Genomic DNA, 18,459 nt, shown 5'->3' with positions numbered 1-18,459 from the left:
ATTTCTGTTTTCTGGTAAGTTGATACATTAAATAACATTTCTGTAAATTAATTGCCTCTACTGTAAAACACGAATGATAATGAAGATGTTCTTGCTAATAGAAAGAAAAAGACTTTAACAAGAAAAAAATTGCCTATACAATTATTTTAACATTAGGTAACATGCACATTTTAAAACACAATAATAATACTCCAATAAGCAGAAGAGAATCTATGAAAAACAATAATCCAAGAGAATTTTTAATCATCATTCTAGTAATTTTGGAATTTTAAACAACAGCACTATATTTTTTATGTAAAGCCATTGCATATTATAAACTAAACATGTTTTTTCCAGATACAAGAAATGAAACAACTCTTAAATAAAAATTTAAATATATCAAGAAATCTATTAAACAATACAATTATTTGAATCTATTCTTCAATTATACTATGCTGAAAAACTTTTATATACACTTAATATATGATTGCTAAAACATCTAGGCAAAAAACATTGATAGTCATTGTTATGTTAATTTTTTGAATAAAAAATGCTACAAAGAAAACAATTTTTAAAGACAAAAATGTAAAATTAAATTTATTTAGTACTGATTGCCCAAAATATGAATATTTTCATGAATATAATTATAAATTATCTCTACTAAAATAAAAAATAAAGATATGTTATCCTACATGTTTAAGTTATAATCAATTTGAAAGGTTATTACCTAAGCCAAGTTAATATATAAAGACATTTGAAGTGAAGAGTAGAGCATGAATTTATTTGTTCAGTAATTCAATAAGTGTTTATAGATTCCTATTACATACCAGTTCCTTTTCAAAGTGCTGGTGACTTAGTGACAATATAAATGAAATACCTACTTTAGTGAAACTTCTATTATGATTTGGATTCAGAGAAAATATAAGTGGATAGACAAATTTTTAATGCCAAAAGGATGAATAGTAAACCTTTTGCTGTGGGTTACAGAAATAAAAATAAACACAAAAACACCACAGAAAGGAATAAGCTACAAGATTATTAAATTTAAATTGAGACATATAGTAACTTAATACAATAATCTATATGTGATAAAATATAGATTTTTATGATTTTTAAATGAAGACTAAAATTTTGGTGTAAAACCTGAACTGAAATCTCTATGAATTGCTACTCATACAAAAATAGGCGATCAAGAACATTTTATGCTGAGAGTAAGGCTAAACCCATCATGACTTGTACAAGAGATAGCACAAAAAACAATAAAAGTGGAAGAATGATCTGAAATAAGATAAAAGAATGTATTTCATAACTCATGCTAAAGGGTTTAGTTAAAGCTTCTGTTTTAGACACTGATACAGTATGGGAAAACACAGCAGGAAATAGGCATGGGAACAGTGAACTTCTAATCGACTAGAGATCAATTATTTGAGGAAAGGTCAACTTCTGGAGCAGGGAAAGAATAGCAATTGATTTTCAATGGATATACTGCAATCAGCATCAGTTGAAAATGGTATAATGTCTAGATTAAAGAATGCCTGCTTTAAAAAACAAAGACAAAATAATATGCTTGAACTAGAACTATAAAACGAAGTCTGGAGACCTACAAAGAGTAATATGGGGTCAGGGAATAAAGTGATTTCAAATGGTAAAAGGGAGGGATACAAAATATCAAGAGGTTAAGCAGACTATAACTCCTAACTTGGAGGAAATTAGACTCTGATGTGTTGTACAGAACCGGAGTAATATATGATTCTACACTTCAGACTCGTTTAAATTCATTTTTATCTTAAAAGAAATAGAGTCAGACTGAGAGAAGCAAAAGCTGAGAAACTGTCCATATAAATATAAAGAAGGCCTATAAGAAACAGAGTCAGTATCATTTTTGGTTAAAATAAAACATTTTTATCATTGGATTGCACCTGGAAAATTGTTTATTTGATTTATATAATAAATATATTTAAATAAAATTTTAATTTATAATTTTAAAGCAAGGGCTCTCATGTTAAGAAATAATTTTTGACTTGCATGATACTCAATATAACCTTTAGAACAATCTTTAGCAAGGTCTGAAACTTCACAGAAGAGGCCATAATGAGAAACTTGCTCTGTCCTTAGAGAATTTATTCTATTTCAAATAGCAAGTCTGGCATCACATCTATACTTTGATATTTTCCATCAGTAACACAATTCCTTTTTATTTCTTTGAGGTACTTCTCAGAAATTTCAAGACAGGCTTTACATACCAAGTGTCTCTTTTCCAGATTCAAAAGGGGGAAAGTATTCTTTTAAATTACTTATGAAAATGTATCCCAGAATTCCTTGGCATTAATCTTAGTTTAGAGCTACCCTCCTCATCCTCCTCTCACATTCCTATTGAGATTACATTTCAGACTGTCCAATGTATGTTTGAAATCTCAAAGGTAATTTTACTTCTAGGACAGAAAGTGCAGATAAAGTCAATGCACTTTGTTCCTTTGTTTAGTCTTCCTTAGAAAATGAAAATTAATTCTTATCTTTCATTACATATCTGACTAAAATCAATTTTATGAAGGTATTATTACTCCTTTAAAATTTGTTTATATTTCACCACAGATAGATAGTATCATGTACTCATCATAATTAACAAAAAAGTTAATGCCATGAATAAATGCCAATCACTTCATAATTTTTCTAGTTAAATTTTATATCTGCTTTTCTGTAAGAAAAGTATGCAACATTAAATATATCAAAAAACTCTCAAATGTATGTATGTCCTGCTTACTAAAGTATGTATGCCCTGTTTACTAAAGGCCATCAAGACATTTGCATTTATTGCTAATAGTTGTGAAAGAGGCAAGAAAGACTGAAAAGCAAGAAAAAGCATCACAGGAAGTATAAAAAGGAAAATTAATGAGCATTTTAGAGGAAAGCATTTGTGACTGTAGCATGAGCATTTTTCATCTTCCCTCAGGTTCATTATAATTAAATCAATATAAAATATGTGACTACTTATAGAGTTTAACACTGATTCGTAAACTATTTTAAGTTGATAGAATAAGCACATTTCCACCTATTTCATATTTGTATTGGCTTATTATACTTAGATGAGTCGCTATACTATTTAGTCAACATTTCTGATTCTTCCTCCAAAAATCTATTGATCATAACAGTGATACAGAAATATAAACAAATAACAGGCGGCTTCTCTAAAGTGAGAAAATTGCAGAAATAAAACATTGCCAGAACATTTTTACCAGTCTTACAAATAAATTAGGTTTCATATATTAAGGATGTTTCTCACATGTTATTTGATTTTCTGCTTTGGTAATATTTTATTATATATTTTTAACAGTTGGCTAAATCTAAGCCTAGCAGTTAAAAATAATATATTGAGCTGTGACCCAAACTACATATTATTACTTAATAATATTACTCTCTTGTCTAGAACAATACTCCCTTACATATTCTTATCTAATACTATGTTAAACTGCTAATTATGCATGCAATCATCTGCACATTAAAACTAATAGAATTTTTTTCTAGAGTCTAAAATTTTAATGTACTTTAAAATTATTAAAAAATAACTCCTAATGTGAAGATTGTTCCCTTTTTGTAAGCAAATATAATTGATGTTTTCTGTAAGGAAAACTTTTTGTAAAAATTTATTACATAACTTGCTGGCTCAGTTCTCTATATGCTGTGTTAGTTGGTTTACTTCTAATTTTAATCACAGGTTGACAAATTTGGTTGAAGCTCAGTAGTTAATTAAAATGTCTTTGGAAGAAGTTTACAAGAGATGATTAAGGGTTTTTTTTAATTGAGTTTCTTTTCTAACATTTGAAATACCAAATACCAGTGCATTATTAAATTGATGGTAGTGTTTATATTTTTATCTTATTTAAATGATATTACCTTTGATTTACTAGTTTTTACAAATGCTCACTTAGTTATTATGTAAAAGTCTAAAAAAAGTGCTAAGTAAATGAAGATTTAAAAATGTATCAGGAATTATTGATGCATAATTCATCTTTGATAAAAGAAGTAAATTAGAGATAGAGAGACCACAATGTAGAAGAGTGATAAACATGGGCTCTGAGAGGATAGCTAGCTAACTAGCTAGGTTTGGTGAAATGACAATGAGATAAAAACAAAGTTATATAGGTATATCTCAATGGGAAAGAAAGAAGAAAAATGGTTGCTTTCATTCTCTTTTATAAGCAAAGACACGTTTTCCAATTGTGATTCCTTATACTTATTCTCCCTTATACCTTGCATACTTGAAATTGAAAGGCTCAATTTTCCCCCAGATCCTCCATTTTGGCCACATAAAAAGATTATTTCATCTCTGATTTCTCCCTAAGGTGTACATACAGCTGCATAATTTCTTTATAGGATAGGTAGTAATCTTTAACAATAGTCATAACAGTTACAATTCAAGAACCCGACTAAGTATGCCACCAGGTAGAAATTACAACATGGAGTTCTAACAGAGAAAAAATAATTTCAAATCTTGCTCTTATAAAAAAGTGTCTCAGCAGTGATAAACTGTCCACTGGTGTACTATGAAGCAACTTTCATGGCATACCTGGATATTATTCAATTTAAATCAATAGACTCATTTTCTAGACCAAATTGTTTCATGAAATATTGGGATGCCCCATGTGGGCAAGTAATTTTCCCTCTGACTGTGTTCCTTACTCTTCTCCACATCAGGGCAAGTTAGAATAAAATAAAAACATGATATGGCTAACCGTTTGCTAGATGATGAGCAATTAAGTTATAAATGTTGTATGAAACATTTGAAAATCATGAGTCTAGTTTAGCTATGAATATGAAGAGCATCTAAATCCTAGTGGTAAAAATAGAAAATAAAAAAAAATATTGCTTTTAAATTCTCTTTTGTATCTGACATCGTACAAGTACTAAAAGTAAAAGTGGATAATATGGGATTATATAGATCACAGTAGTTGTATTGATTCTAATCTTGTGATCTAAATACATCAAATGTTTGTTGAAATGAATATACTAAGAGTAAGGTCACTCCAAATAACAGATATTTATAAAATCAATTTCTGCCAAAAACTATTATAACTCATATTAAATAAAATGTCTACTGCATGTCTCATTTATCAGAGGAATGGATCAGATGGCTGTATTACAGATTATGCACGTGAGAGAGTGTAGGGTCAATCCGTGGCTCCTTATGGTGTCCTAGAATTTAAGAGAACTGAGCCAAGTACCAGCTGTGGACTAAAAATGAGATGGAGGTGACAATGTGGGGAGAAGATAAGAAAGAGAGAGGGGGAAATAATTAAGGAAAGAGAAAATGAGGGAGAGAGGAGAGAATTATATTTTATCTAGCTTGAAATAATTCCTCTGATGAAAATAAAACTTATTTAAATTTGGTAACACATATAAAACTTAAGGATATATTATTTGAAAAATAATATCTTTGAAGATTCTTTCCCCTTTAAAAGAGATACTTATATTTCAAAATGTGTCTGTATAGTAAATTATATCTTTAAAAAATACCGTCAATTTTATCAGGAGTGGGAATTTTCTCTTACCATAAAATAGGTTACACATGATATGACAAAGGGCATACAAGTTTTTATAGAGATCATCCACTTTTTAAAATTTGTTTTCTCCATTCTAGATTGATCATTAACTGTGATCTTTAATGATAGTTGAAAATAATAAAAAATTTGCTTTTCTGATATAACAAGATTGTTGCTCGTGTAAACCCTTCACAGAATAAAAAAGAATGACTTCCTTATTCTTGATAACAAGAAATCATGTTTACATATCAAAATGATTATGTTCTGTGATATGCAGAGTTGCTTATTGATGGTTACCTACATTTAAAAGTCAACATAGTGTTTATTTATAAACTGCAGAGAAACATCAAATGTATCTCCAATTAACAGCACATAATCTATAAAATAGTTGTGCTATCACATATATTCATTCCTACTATCCTAAGCCAGTGAGAATAATGTCAAAGGTTCCATTTAAGAACATGTATATAAAATTCCCTGCAAAAACAAACAAAAAATTCATTCTAGCCTGATCTTTAATTCTGTTTATTACCTGTCTTTGTGACTAAATCACAAAAACTGAAGGTTTGCATGATTTCAACCAACTTTACTATCAAAAAGGGGAAAATAAGTTCACAGCTAAACAGTCATAACAATTGTGCATTTTTAATAACAGCTACAGAGAAGTGTTCTGACCTAATTCAAGTAGTGTCTGATTACTACTTTCTGGTATCTCTAACAGGTTTTCAAGAAGTAGAAATGTGTGAAAGCCGACTGTTCCTTCTTTTTATAAATATAAAGAGGATTTTTTTCATCTACATGATTTAATCATATTTGGATCTTTTCCTCTCATGTCATCTGTTATTCACTAATGCAAAAGTAAAATTAAGCTGTTTTAAAGAAATTTGAGCCAAGAAAAAAAAATGAATCATTGTAAAATGCTATTTGGAATTTTGCATATTTTCTATTTTCACATTTATTTAAAACAATAATCTATCAATGATTTTTAATTTAGTTCTACATATTTGTGTCCACTAATTTTACATTGAAATTAAAATAGTTTTAATATTATCAAGATGAGACTCTATCCGTCATATTGAAGAATTTCAGTTCCTTTAAATCTAGGAATAACAATGAAAACAGGACATTTTATTGGGCTTACAGTCTAATTAAAAGTGAAAGGCTTGCAGTCTGAATAGCTTTTCAACATTAACTTTTTTTGGGGTAAATGCTGATCTAAGCTTAAGATGTTCATTAGTAACTCATTAAAGACTTAGTTACAGTCCAGTGGGTGAGTCCTGAATATAATGATGAAATGTGTATACAATTGTGTAGACTCATAATTAAAGAAACTGTCACATTTGAGGATTAAAAATATACAATGCAGTCTTTGAAAAACACTATGGAATGGAAGTGACCCCAAGATAGTGGTGTGTTTTAAATTTTGCTTACTATCCAGATAATTATTTTAATTCAAATTTCTAAAGCATGTTTAAATGACCCCATTCTCCTAGGATTAAATGTGAGTCTTTGTATAAGGCATTTACATTCTTAATTTACTTAATTCTTATACTCTAACAAAGTAGGCTAAATTATCCCTGTAACAAGCAAGGAAACTCTTATCCTAATTAAGGTCATGTCTTGGAAAAAACAAATTTGGACTTAGACTTAAAGACTTGAGGTCTTTCTACTTTATTCAATAACAAATAATCATTCTCAATAGGGTATAGTGGGCTATTCTGTGAGCTTCAGTTTCTGGGTTCTATATGAGTCCAAGTCTAATATAGTCTAATCATCTTCTTCATGGTTCATTAAATCTACAGATAAGTTAAGTATAAAGATCATAGATTATTGTTTGCTTTATTATATCCTAAAACTTGTTAACATTTTTCAAAAAATCCACTAGATTAAAATATTTTAAGCTTTTCAGACCCTTAAACTTCTAAAACTCATGTACTCTCTAATTATCATTTTATATGATTATTAAAAATGTAATTTTAGTATTTTCAGAGGATACTAATATACAGTAAATAGACTGATAAATGATTAACTGTTTACCTTCATTAAAATAAGGTAAAAGAGGTAATGTACAGAATATATTGGAGAAAACCTATGAAAATTAAAGTCAATTGGTGGGAGGACTAGGCCACACAAAGGTATGTTCAGAGCTTACTCCTAGCATTAGGAACAGGAATCACTCCTGGTGATGCTCAGGTTAATTATATTTGTCCCAAGTCCAAAGATAGAACACTAGTTTGTAGCATGCAAGGCAAGACCTGACAAATGGCATAGCTTTCTGGAAACAAGAGTCAATTTCACATAGCCACATAACTCGATTTATCTAGATTAGCCTCTCAAATAGAGGGAGAAACAAGGGAGGGCACCAGGACCAAACAGATGTATGATCACTGATAGTAAGCTAGACAAAGAGGGGACCTCCTACACTAGCAGCCTGGGGGGTGATGGTGGGGGGTATGGGTTGCAGAAAGGGAACGGGGAAGGGGGGAAGACAAATTTGGTGGTGGGTATTCCCCTGATTCAATGTCAATATGTACCTAAAATACTAATGTGAAAGATATATAAGTCACTATGATCAAAATAAAAATCAAAAAAATTTTTTGAGAAATATACATAAAGGTAAATAAAAAATGCCACAGTTTTAGAACTAAAAGAAAAATTCGGGCTAGAAATAAAATACAACCATTTATAAAGATCATGCTCTAGCTTAATGTCCTTTATTAGTTACTAAGGAAAATAAATTAAAATTAAGAGAAAAAAACAGAGGATTATCTTGATATTTTGTATAAGAATTCCTTATATAATAAATAATGAGAGTAATATTTTAATGTTTGTCCAATAAATATTCCTACATTATAATTAAAAACCAGGCTAATGATCTTACGAGCATACAAGAATAATACATGTAAATAAAAAGAAAAATAAGATAATGAGATCAAAAATGATATATAATTATAAATAAATTAAAATAAGTAAGAGTTAAGTAGGTAAATCTATGACAAATTATTCTAGTAGTCTTTTATACTACATTATTCTTAAATGTAAAATGATTTAAATATGTTATCTTCTATTTTTCTTGAAAAATACTCCACAAAAAGCCTAGCTATCAATAATAACAAAGTTTTAAATTTAACACCAAATTTTAAATGAGATAAATATTAAATATTACATAATATAAAATATCTAATTAGCACATAAAAAGCTATTAAATTAGAGTAATACAAATAAAGTAGCAAGAGTTTTTACTATATTTTGACTAAAAAGACAATAGCAAGTATGAATGAGAAGTAATCCAAACTCTCTATTACTGTGTTAAAATACATAACTGTGTCTCCAGGCTTGGAAAGACTTAGCAAATACTCAAGATTTTAAAGCAAATCATGTGACACAGAAATTTCACCCCTGTATATTTACCCAAGTAACGTAAAATATAGTCACCAAACATGTGAGCATAATTTCAATAATATTATGCATGATAATAAAAAGTAGCAATTGCCAAAATTTTCATCGAATTATAAAAATGTGGTAAAACCACACAGATTGATATTACTTAACATTAAAAAGTATAGAGAAATAAACCAGGGATTGTATAATTGTATAATTTTATATATTACACTATGTGAAACTAAAAAATTAAATATGTAATTCCATTATATTAAAATATCTATAACAGGCATTTCTGTAAAGATAAAAATAAATTTAGAACACATAAAAATAAAAATCTGGTGTGCTAATAGGTGTGACTGTTTTTTAGTAAAGATTATATTCTATATTTGATTCTGTTATGCCTATCCTAAAACCCAATGAACTACAAATTCTGTGTCACTGATATAATTTGACTGTATCTTATTTCAGCTTTTTAATAGGTCCTCCATATATTTTAAGTGTTTTATATCCAGTTTAAAAAAACTTTCAATCTGTTTCAAATATCTTTTACCTTGATCACAAAATAACATAATTTTCAATCACCTTTAAAGCTGTGGCTCTGAGACTGTATTATTGAATAGAAAAGAAAACAGAAGTTATCCTTTAGGATCTCTACAACGCTTTATCTAATAGTGTAGAATAGCAACAGTCTTCATAATGACCTAGGAAATCCTTTACCATCTTACTGGCCCTACTAAGTTTCTGAGAATGTTCTGTACTTAAAAAAGAACTCTCCACCTTTTAAAGGCACCTTCTGCTCTATCAAATTTTCTCTGTCTCATCTATCTATCTATCTATCTATCTATCTATCTATCTATCTATCTATCTATCTATCTATCTATCTATCTATCTATCTATCTATCTATCTATCTATCTATCTATCTATCTATCTATCTATCTATCTATCTATCTATCTATCTATCTATCTATCTATCTATCATCTATCTATCTATCTATCTATCTATCTATCTATCTATCTATCTATCTATCTATCTATCTATCTATCTATCTAATCTATCTCTATCATCTATCTTCTATCTACCTATCTACCTATCTACCTATCTATCTATCTATCTATCTATCTATCTATCTATCTATCTATCTATCTATCTATCTATCTATCTATCTATCTATCTATCTATCTAATCTATCTCTATCATCTATCTTCTATCTACCTATCTACCTATCTATCTATCTATCTATCTATCTATCTATCTATCTATCTATCTATCTATCTATCTATCTATCTATCTATCTATCTATCATCTATCTCTAACATCTATCTCTATCATCTATCTTTCTTTATCATTTATCATCTATCTGTCTATTTCTCTATCTATCATCTATCTATCCATCCATGCACCTACCTACCTTCTTACTTACCTACCTACCTACCTATATACATACATACATACATACATACATACATACATACATACATACATACATACATACCTAGCTACCTCCTTTGAACTCGAATTCTCTCTCCATTAAGTACCCATAAATATAAACATGAGCATGGGTGTCTGTCCTAGTATATTATCTGAAAAGTAGAAATATATTTAGAAACCATTGCTATTTTAAAAATCTACTTTTGACAGGGCCGGAGAGATAGCATGAGGTAAGGCGTTTGCCTTTCATGCAGGAGGTCATTGGTTCGAATCCCGGCATCTTATATGGTCCCCCCATGCCTGCCAGGAGCAATTTCTGAGCATGGAGCCAGGAGTAAACCCTGAGCACTGCCGGTGTGACCCAAAATACACACACACACACACACACACACACACACACACACACACACATATCTCCTTTTGCCACAACAGAATTAGTAGAACCAAAATCTTAAAAAAAAAAAAGTGATCAGTGAGATGGTCCAACTGTAAAGAAGGTACAGCGTTTTCTTTGCATGGTTTGATCTCCAGCACTACATATGGTTTCTCTTTTGGCTCATATCCAGGAGTAAGTCCTGAACACATGCAGGTGTGCACTTTACCTCCAAACAAAAACAAAACAAAGCAAAAAAGAAAATCCTCAAAAATGAAAATTGTTTTATATTTCCAAAATTTCCCAGAAATTTTAAAATAATCTGAAACACTACTTGTGCCCCACCCCCCACAATTTGATCTCTTATTATATCTTTAATTTGAATTTCTTTTTTTTTATCTTTTTTTTTGTTTGTTTTTTTTTGTTTTTTTCGGGCCACACCCATTTGATGCTCAGGGGTTACTCCTGGCTAAGCACTCAGAAATTGCCCCTGGCTTGGGGGGACCACATGGGACACCGGGGGATCGAATCGCAGTTGCGATCTTTTCTTGGCTAGCGCTTGCAAGGCAGACACCTTACCTCTAGTGCCACCTCACCGGCCCGTAATTTGAATTTCTGAAGAATTTCTACTTTCCAATTTCTAACTAAAATATGCAACATTGTGTGGTTTGAAGGTCACATTTTTAACAGCAATTTTATTAAATTTGAGATTTTATCAACTGATATATTTTTGAGTGTATATTTTTGTTCACTGGGGAAAGCAATAAGTTTTTCACACCTATTAAATGTTTATTATTTTCATTAAACTTATTTACATTAAATACACACTTAGAATAATTTTATTAACTACATGAATAAAAATATATTAATACTTTGAAGATCTTTAAAACAAAATTATATTGAAACATAATTTGTATACTTTATATTTATATTATACTTGGTATCCTTATTAGAAATGGTAAATTAGAAAGCAGTAACAAAAAAAGAATTATATTATAATATTATAATATTAAATTATATTAATATTAAATTATATATATTGGAACAATATAGAGAAGATTAGCATGGCCCTGCGCAAGGATGACACACAAATTCATGAAGCGTTTCATATTTAAAAAATTATAATATTAAATTATATCTATTTAATTTTTTGTTTGTGTTTTGTACCACAAATAGCTATGCTCAGAGCTTACTTCTGCTTTGTGATAGACATCACTTCTGGTAGGGTTCACAGAACTATTTGTAGATCCACAAGTTAAACCCAAGTTAGCCACACTTCTATCACTCCTACCCCTATTTTATATCATTTTTGTAATTTCCAATGAAATTCCAGTGTTCTCTTCATATGTATTCTACAGTTTCTGCCATATTTTATTAGGAAATTAAATTTCTTTTCTATTTTTATTATATATGTATGCTTGAATAATAACTGAGTAAGATGACATTAATTCTGGCAATAGTACTAGTTATTTTTTGAACAAATTATCATGATAACTAGCTAGCTTGTACTAACTTATTTTTAACATTCATTTATACAGTTACTAATGATCAAATTTCTTATCATTACTTTTACTTTCATTTCATAAGACACTTCAAGGGTCACAAATATACTGCCTAATTTTATTCAACAAAAATGTGCACTTTAAAAATATTTATAAAGGTAAAAAAATTAAGTTCTTTATTTTTATAACATATGGCTTGATAAGCCACTCTTATTGTAACAAATTTTATAAATTAAAAATGTAAAGGAAAGCATTTTATGTCAACTCAAAAACTAAGCATACATTTTACGATTATTTGCAAATATGTGAGATAAGAAAAATCTGACAAATTAATATTAGTTATATTACTGGTTCTTAGTTAAAGCTATGTTTTCTTACCAAGGCCCATATTTAAAACCTAAATTATGATTCACAGATGTATCAAATAGTTACTAGAGTCAATAGTAATAGAAATACTCTCAAAATTTATAATTGCATTTTTAGACTATCATTATTAAATAAAATTCATACAATGTGTTTTCAAGTGTGAAAGCAAAAGACATTTTCTTTTTCAATTTTTAAACTGCATACATAGCATGGGATAATTTCAAATTATCTTGCAAATATATTATCAATGCATTTGTTATTTATAATTTGTTATGAGATTTTACAAGGGTAACTTATAAGGTACATATAAAATCCATTTCAAAGAAGGTAGTGTATATACTATGAATATTTAATAAAGGATTACCTATATTATCATGAGAAATATTGACATCATATAATGACATCATATCTGGCCATAAAACTCATAATATGAAGAGAATATATTATAGATACCTAAGCCTCTAAATATTATAAACTTTACTAATATGTTAGTTCTAAAATTAACTATTTTAATCAAAAATATAATGCAGTTTGAATTTTCACAAAACCTGACATCATAATAAAATTTTCATTTAAGGGGCCGGAGTGGTGGTGCAAGCAGTAAGGCTTCTGCCTTGCCTGCACTAGCCTAGGTTGGACCGCGGTTCAATCTCCTGACGTCCCATATGGTCCCCCAAGCCAGAAGCTATTTCTGAGCATATAGCCAGGAGTAATCCCCGAGCATCACTGAGGGTAGGTAGCCCCTCAAAAAACCAAAAAACAAAAAAAGAATTTAATTTAAATATTATGATGTTAAATGTATATTTGCTAACTTATATTTTTACTATAAGCTTTAGAATATGTTCATATTATTTTAACTATTGATATTAAATAGCATTATTACAAAATTGAAAAAATGGAAAATGTAATATATGCAATATATCATATTGCATAGGTCTTTTTTGTAACTAGGAAATACTTATTATAATTAATTTCTTTAACAAAATGAGCAGATTTGCCTGCCATATCTTTGAATGTAGATATACCACATACAGCTTTAAAAAAACATACAGACTTTCAGGCGAAAAAGTACACTTGTATTTTATAATGAAGAATTTTTTAAAACCCTGAAAGCTTTCCTGTAAAAGTATCATAATATACCATTTCTCTTACTCACAATATTGTCCAATCATTTGATTAGAAAGAATCACTTTCTTTGTTCTTTTTCTTTTTTTTTTTCACACCTGTTGATACCTGGGATTATTCATGGCTCTGTGCACAGAGATTGCTCCTGGCTGGCTTGGAGTGATAGAACTTGGATCAGCGACATCCAACATTACCCTCTGTGCTATCACTCCAGTCCCCGATCATTACATTTTCTATCAATACAATCATGAAATTTTATAAATAAACATTAATATGATCTATAGTTAATATATCTGACCACTTCAATTTTGTTCTAAATTCCCAATACCTTATTATGGCTTGGGTGAATTCACCTTGTGGATTCAGATCTTTTTAGAGAAGATTCCACAAAGAACAGAATATTCCTTCATTGACAGAATGGACTCCAAATGGGATTACTGTACTCTTTATCCATGTTTTCTCTTGGCTACCAAACACATAAATACAACAAGCAATAAGTTTTTTGTTTTATACATTACTATATTAACAGCAAAAATTTGACCATAATATTTAGTGTCACCTCTTGTTCTGTAGATCTCCTAGCATTATAGATAAGAGTTTGATATCTGTACAGGAAGGGAGCACAGTCATGGAAAATGGAAATAGATATACAAATGTAGACAGAGACATAGAAAATGAACATATAAACACAGAACTGGAGACATTTCCTTTTTGAAATATTGAGTATTTATATTTAGAGGGAGAATACTGATTAGTTCTGTTAAGGACCACATTGCCTAGACCCTATAGTGTGACAAAAGAATAATTAAATTAATCTAACATTATTCAAAATTAGATCTATAGTTTCTCATTTCAACCATATGAAATTCATGAAAAAAATACTTCACTGATAATTACATTTTCCATCAGTGATAATCATGTAGTAGATGTGATTGCACACTAATATTGTCTACTAAAATTTCACATGTAATATTTAAAAATAATTTTGTTTAGATACTAGCATTAGTTTATTCCTGAAATGAATATCCATCCACTTCTATAAATAAAAATTAAAGGTTTATTTTGTTAATAGTAACTTCTTGTGGGAAGAATAAAATGTATTTTAAATCATGGCATATGTTAGTAATTAGAACAAGTATTTAGTACCTAGTAACTTTATTAACCATTAGTTTCTGTGTAGTAGAACAAGTAGATAGCAAAACTGGGACATTATCCCTAGGCCTGTAAGATTCCAAAACCTAATAGTGTCTGTGGCTAGAACACAGAAGAGCCAGATGCTCTGTATTTCTAATCTTCCAGCTCCCTATTGGACAGGATAAGCTGAGATACAATTCTCTATAGAGAAAAGTTCATCAGAAGAAATTTATTCACTCTTGCCTTTAAAATCATAGTTCAAGAAACCTGGTTTTTAATCTTACATCCTAGCTAATTTTCTTAAATGCTACACAGTCCATTCAAGTTCCTTTATCATTGAATACTTTGATATTTTTACTGTAGTTAGTTATGATGAGTATTAATATGACAGCAAACATTAAATCCATGAGTGCTTTGTGAGAAGAGATATTTATATATAAAGAGTTAACAGAAAATATTTATTTCAGTGTGACCAAGAAAACAAATAAATCCAAGCTTCTCAAAAGTTGAAGGTAAAGAAATATTATTATAGCAGAATGCTTCCTAGAGAAGGCTGGAAAATGTGCCGTGTATTTTCTTAGCATCAAATTTAAAAAAGCCAATGCAAATTATAAATGATATCACAAACTTTATAAGGATAAAGTTTATAAGTATAAGGTTGTATTTCTGTGGACCTCAAGCTATTTTTAACATACCTTCTTATAAAAAGGTTAAGTTTATTCCTTACTTTTGTAATAGAAACTGTGCCATGTGCTGTCTGTATGACTGCAAGTAATATAAGACTTGTATTTACACACTAAGTATCAACATCAAATGAAATAGTTCTCACACTGAGCTAATTTCTTTTTATAACAAAAATGAAATCATTCAAGTGGAAGTATAAAAAGATAAACATGCTTTAGGTACTTTATATTTCAATACACTGTGCTGAATTCTTTACTATACTATTAATACTAAAATAATCCCATGAATGAGGGTGTACCATAAAATTTTAACTGTAAGAATTATTTTCAGTATTTATATAATAAAAACTTAAACATATAGTTCAGGGCCTCAATATATACTACAGGAGTGAAAGGGCTTGCCTTTCATGTAGCATACCCACGTTTGATCCTCAGGCAACTCATATGTGGTCTCCTGAGCACAGTTAAGAATAAACTCTCAGTACCAATGGGTGTAATAGCTAAAACACAAATATACTAATAACTAAATACACTTTATCATTCCACATCATAAATTATTATGTATGACTAGGCACACAAACGTTTAAGTGTAGCATTAATATAAAGATCAAAGTAATATATAGAAAAATATTGATCACACCTGCAAGTGCTCAGGGGTTACTCCTGGCTCTGTGCTCAGATATTACTCCTGGCAGGTTCAGGGGACCATATGGGATGCCAGGGATATAATCCATTTCTGCATCCGCCTTACCACAGGCCCCTTATCTCAGGCCCCTTATTTTGAAACTTTTGACAAATTTACATTTTATGAATCTAGATGGTCCTATTTTAATTATATTTTTTCAATAATCCTTAAAATGATTTTCACTTAAATGTATTATGTCAACATAAAAATTACAAAGAAACTTCAAATGTGATAACACAATTTTTTCACTTTTAATAATGAGAATTTTATTCACTTTTTATAATGAGAGAATACAATTAATCTTGAAAGTTTAAAAAATACAGGTAGATTCAGAATTGCATCACTGATGAAACAGTAAATTTTCAAAATCAACTACAAATCAAAAGTGAGGCAAAAAAATCATTTTAGCTCCTAGCTATTTTTGATACCTATAAGCAGTGGCAATACACTTGTTCCCTTTTCTATACTATTATCAACAATATATAAATATATTTTTTTCTTTTAGAAAACTTGTGTTAAGTATAAGATGTTAAGATCTATAACAAATAAATATTTTCAGCAATAATGAACTTTAAGCTTCTTTTCTTTTTTATTGGCATAACCTTTCTTAACAACCTACTTTTGGGTTTTATCATAAAATACTTTTATGGTGCAAGACATTTGATGTATGAAAAAATATCATACATTTAATAAGTTGTTAACTTTAACAGATAGTCATTAAATATTAGACTGTATTATAAATATTTAATTATCTCAAATAATTACTGAATAAATTCTTTTATAAAACTTTTAAAGGTACATAAATTAGCTCTCATGTTTTATTGGTAAAAATATATCAAAATAAGGGGGTTCTGAAAAATTATTACATATACTAGCAATTTCCTATAAAATTACCCTTTGTATATATTTATGTTATTTTAATACTCTGCCTTTATTTTGCCTGGAGAGATAAAGCATAACAGAAAAATTGTTCCTTGAGGTGAAAGTAAAGTTTCTATGATTGTGATAGAACAAAGAAGCATGTAAGAGTCATTTAACGAAGTCAATGACTTTGATTATATATACAGTTCAATGGATTCATTAAGAAATCAAAATCAGTGTCATTTATTGTAGCTTAAAAACACATTATGTCCTTTAATTTGTTCATATTATGTAAGGTGACAAAAGCAGCAAAATGATATTGCAAAAATTTAGAAGTCTAATGTAAAGAAGTAAGACAACACTTAGCATGACAAATAATCAAACTGAAGTTCTTACCATGAACCATTGGTGCTAAGAGCATCATGAAGACTAGTATCTGTGATGGCCACATGGTTGTGTACTTAGAAGAGAAAAAACCTCAATGGTGAGTGCTCCAACTGAGAAACAAATAAAGTGTCTGGTTGTCTTCTTTACTTCAAGATTGATGAGTTAAAAAAAATCAAAATAAAAAAATATTCCTCAACAAAAGAAAACAGCGATATTCCAAACTCGAATCCTGTAAAACAACCAAGAAAGGGTTGTCAAATAAAGATCTTTTTATCTTGATTCTTTAAAAGTTTATTGCCCACAACATATGTATATCTCTCAGAATTTCTCATTTTAATATGTACAGGCACTGTATTATAAAACTTTGTAAATAACCTAAAGAATATTGATCATGAATTTATAAATATTGTGTTTACTGAACAAACACAAAATAGAGAACTCAATTTATTGGGAAAATTAATATAAATATGTATACATAGATTCAGACCTTTTTTTAAGAAGTTTCTGAAAACCTGATTTAATAACAATTCATAATAACGTTATTTTATTTCTATAGTTTTTTTAAAGTTTTATTTAGTCATCATGAAATACAAAGTTATTTATGCTTGTGTTTTGGGCATCCACTGTTTCAACACAATCACTTTACTTGTCTTTATTCTATTCCGCCAATGCCCTGGATTTCCCTCCCAGCCACCAGTCTGCTTCTATTAAATTCAATTTTCATTTTTGACTTTTTGGGCCACAGCTGGCAGTGCTCAGGGATTACTTCTAGTGTGGTGCTCAGGGAACCATGAGGAATAATAAAGGTCAAATTTAGATTAGACACTGCATTCAAGACAATCATGTTCCCTGCTCTACTATCATTCTGGCTCCTCAAATGCACTTTTTTATTTAGCACTTCTTTCCCACTCCCATTTTAGTAACAATATTTTTTTTTATTTAGGCATCATGGTTACAGAAATTTTCTTAGTTGGGTTTCAATCATAGACTACACACCAGCCTTCACCAGTGCA

General features: G+C 29.4%; 1 protein-coding gene and 1 pseudogene across 1 annotated transcript in view; one reads left to right on the top strand and one right to left on the bottom strand.

The window, feature by feature from the left end:
• The window catches only part of ADGRL3 (adhesion G protein-coupled receptor L3), a 558,496-nt gene extending 540,835 nt beyond the window's left edge, over positions 1–17,661 (bottom strand). Inside the window, exon 1 of the mRNA XM_049790056.1 lies at positions 17,456–17,661. Coding sequence (XP_049646013.1) covers positions 17,456–17,510 — 55 coding nt within the window. The 5' untranslated portion in view covers positions 17,511–17,661. The remainder of the gene's footprint in view (positions 1–17,455) is intronic.
• LOC126033142 (uncharacterized) lies at positions 11,718–11,818 on the top strand (annotated as a pseudogene).
• Positions 17,662–18,459: the final 798 nt, after the last annotated feature.

The sequence above is a fragment of the Suncus etruscus genome, chromosome 16 (genome assembly GCF_024139225.1).
Source record: "Suncus etruscus isolate mSunEtr1 chromosome 16, mSunEtr1.pri.cur, whole genome shotgun sequence".
NCBI classification, from domain to species: domain Eukaryota; kingdom Metazoa; phylum Chordata; class Mammalia; order Eulipotyphla; family Soricidae; genus Suncus; species Suncus etruscus.
Note: the sequence above shows the minus strand (reverse complement) of the source record. Positions and strands in the feature narration are given on the sequence as shown.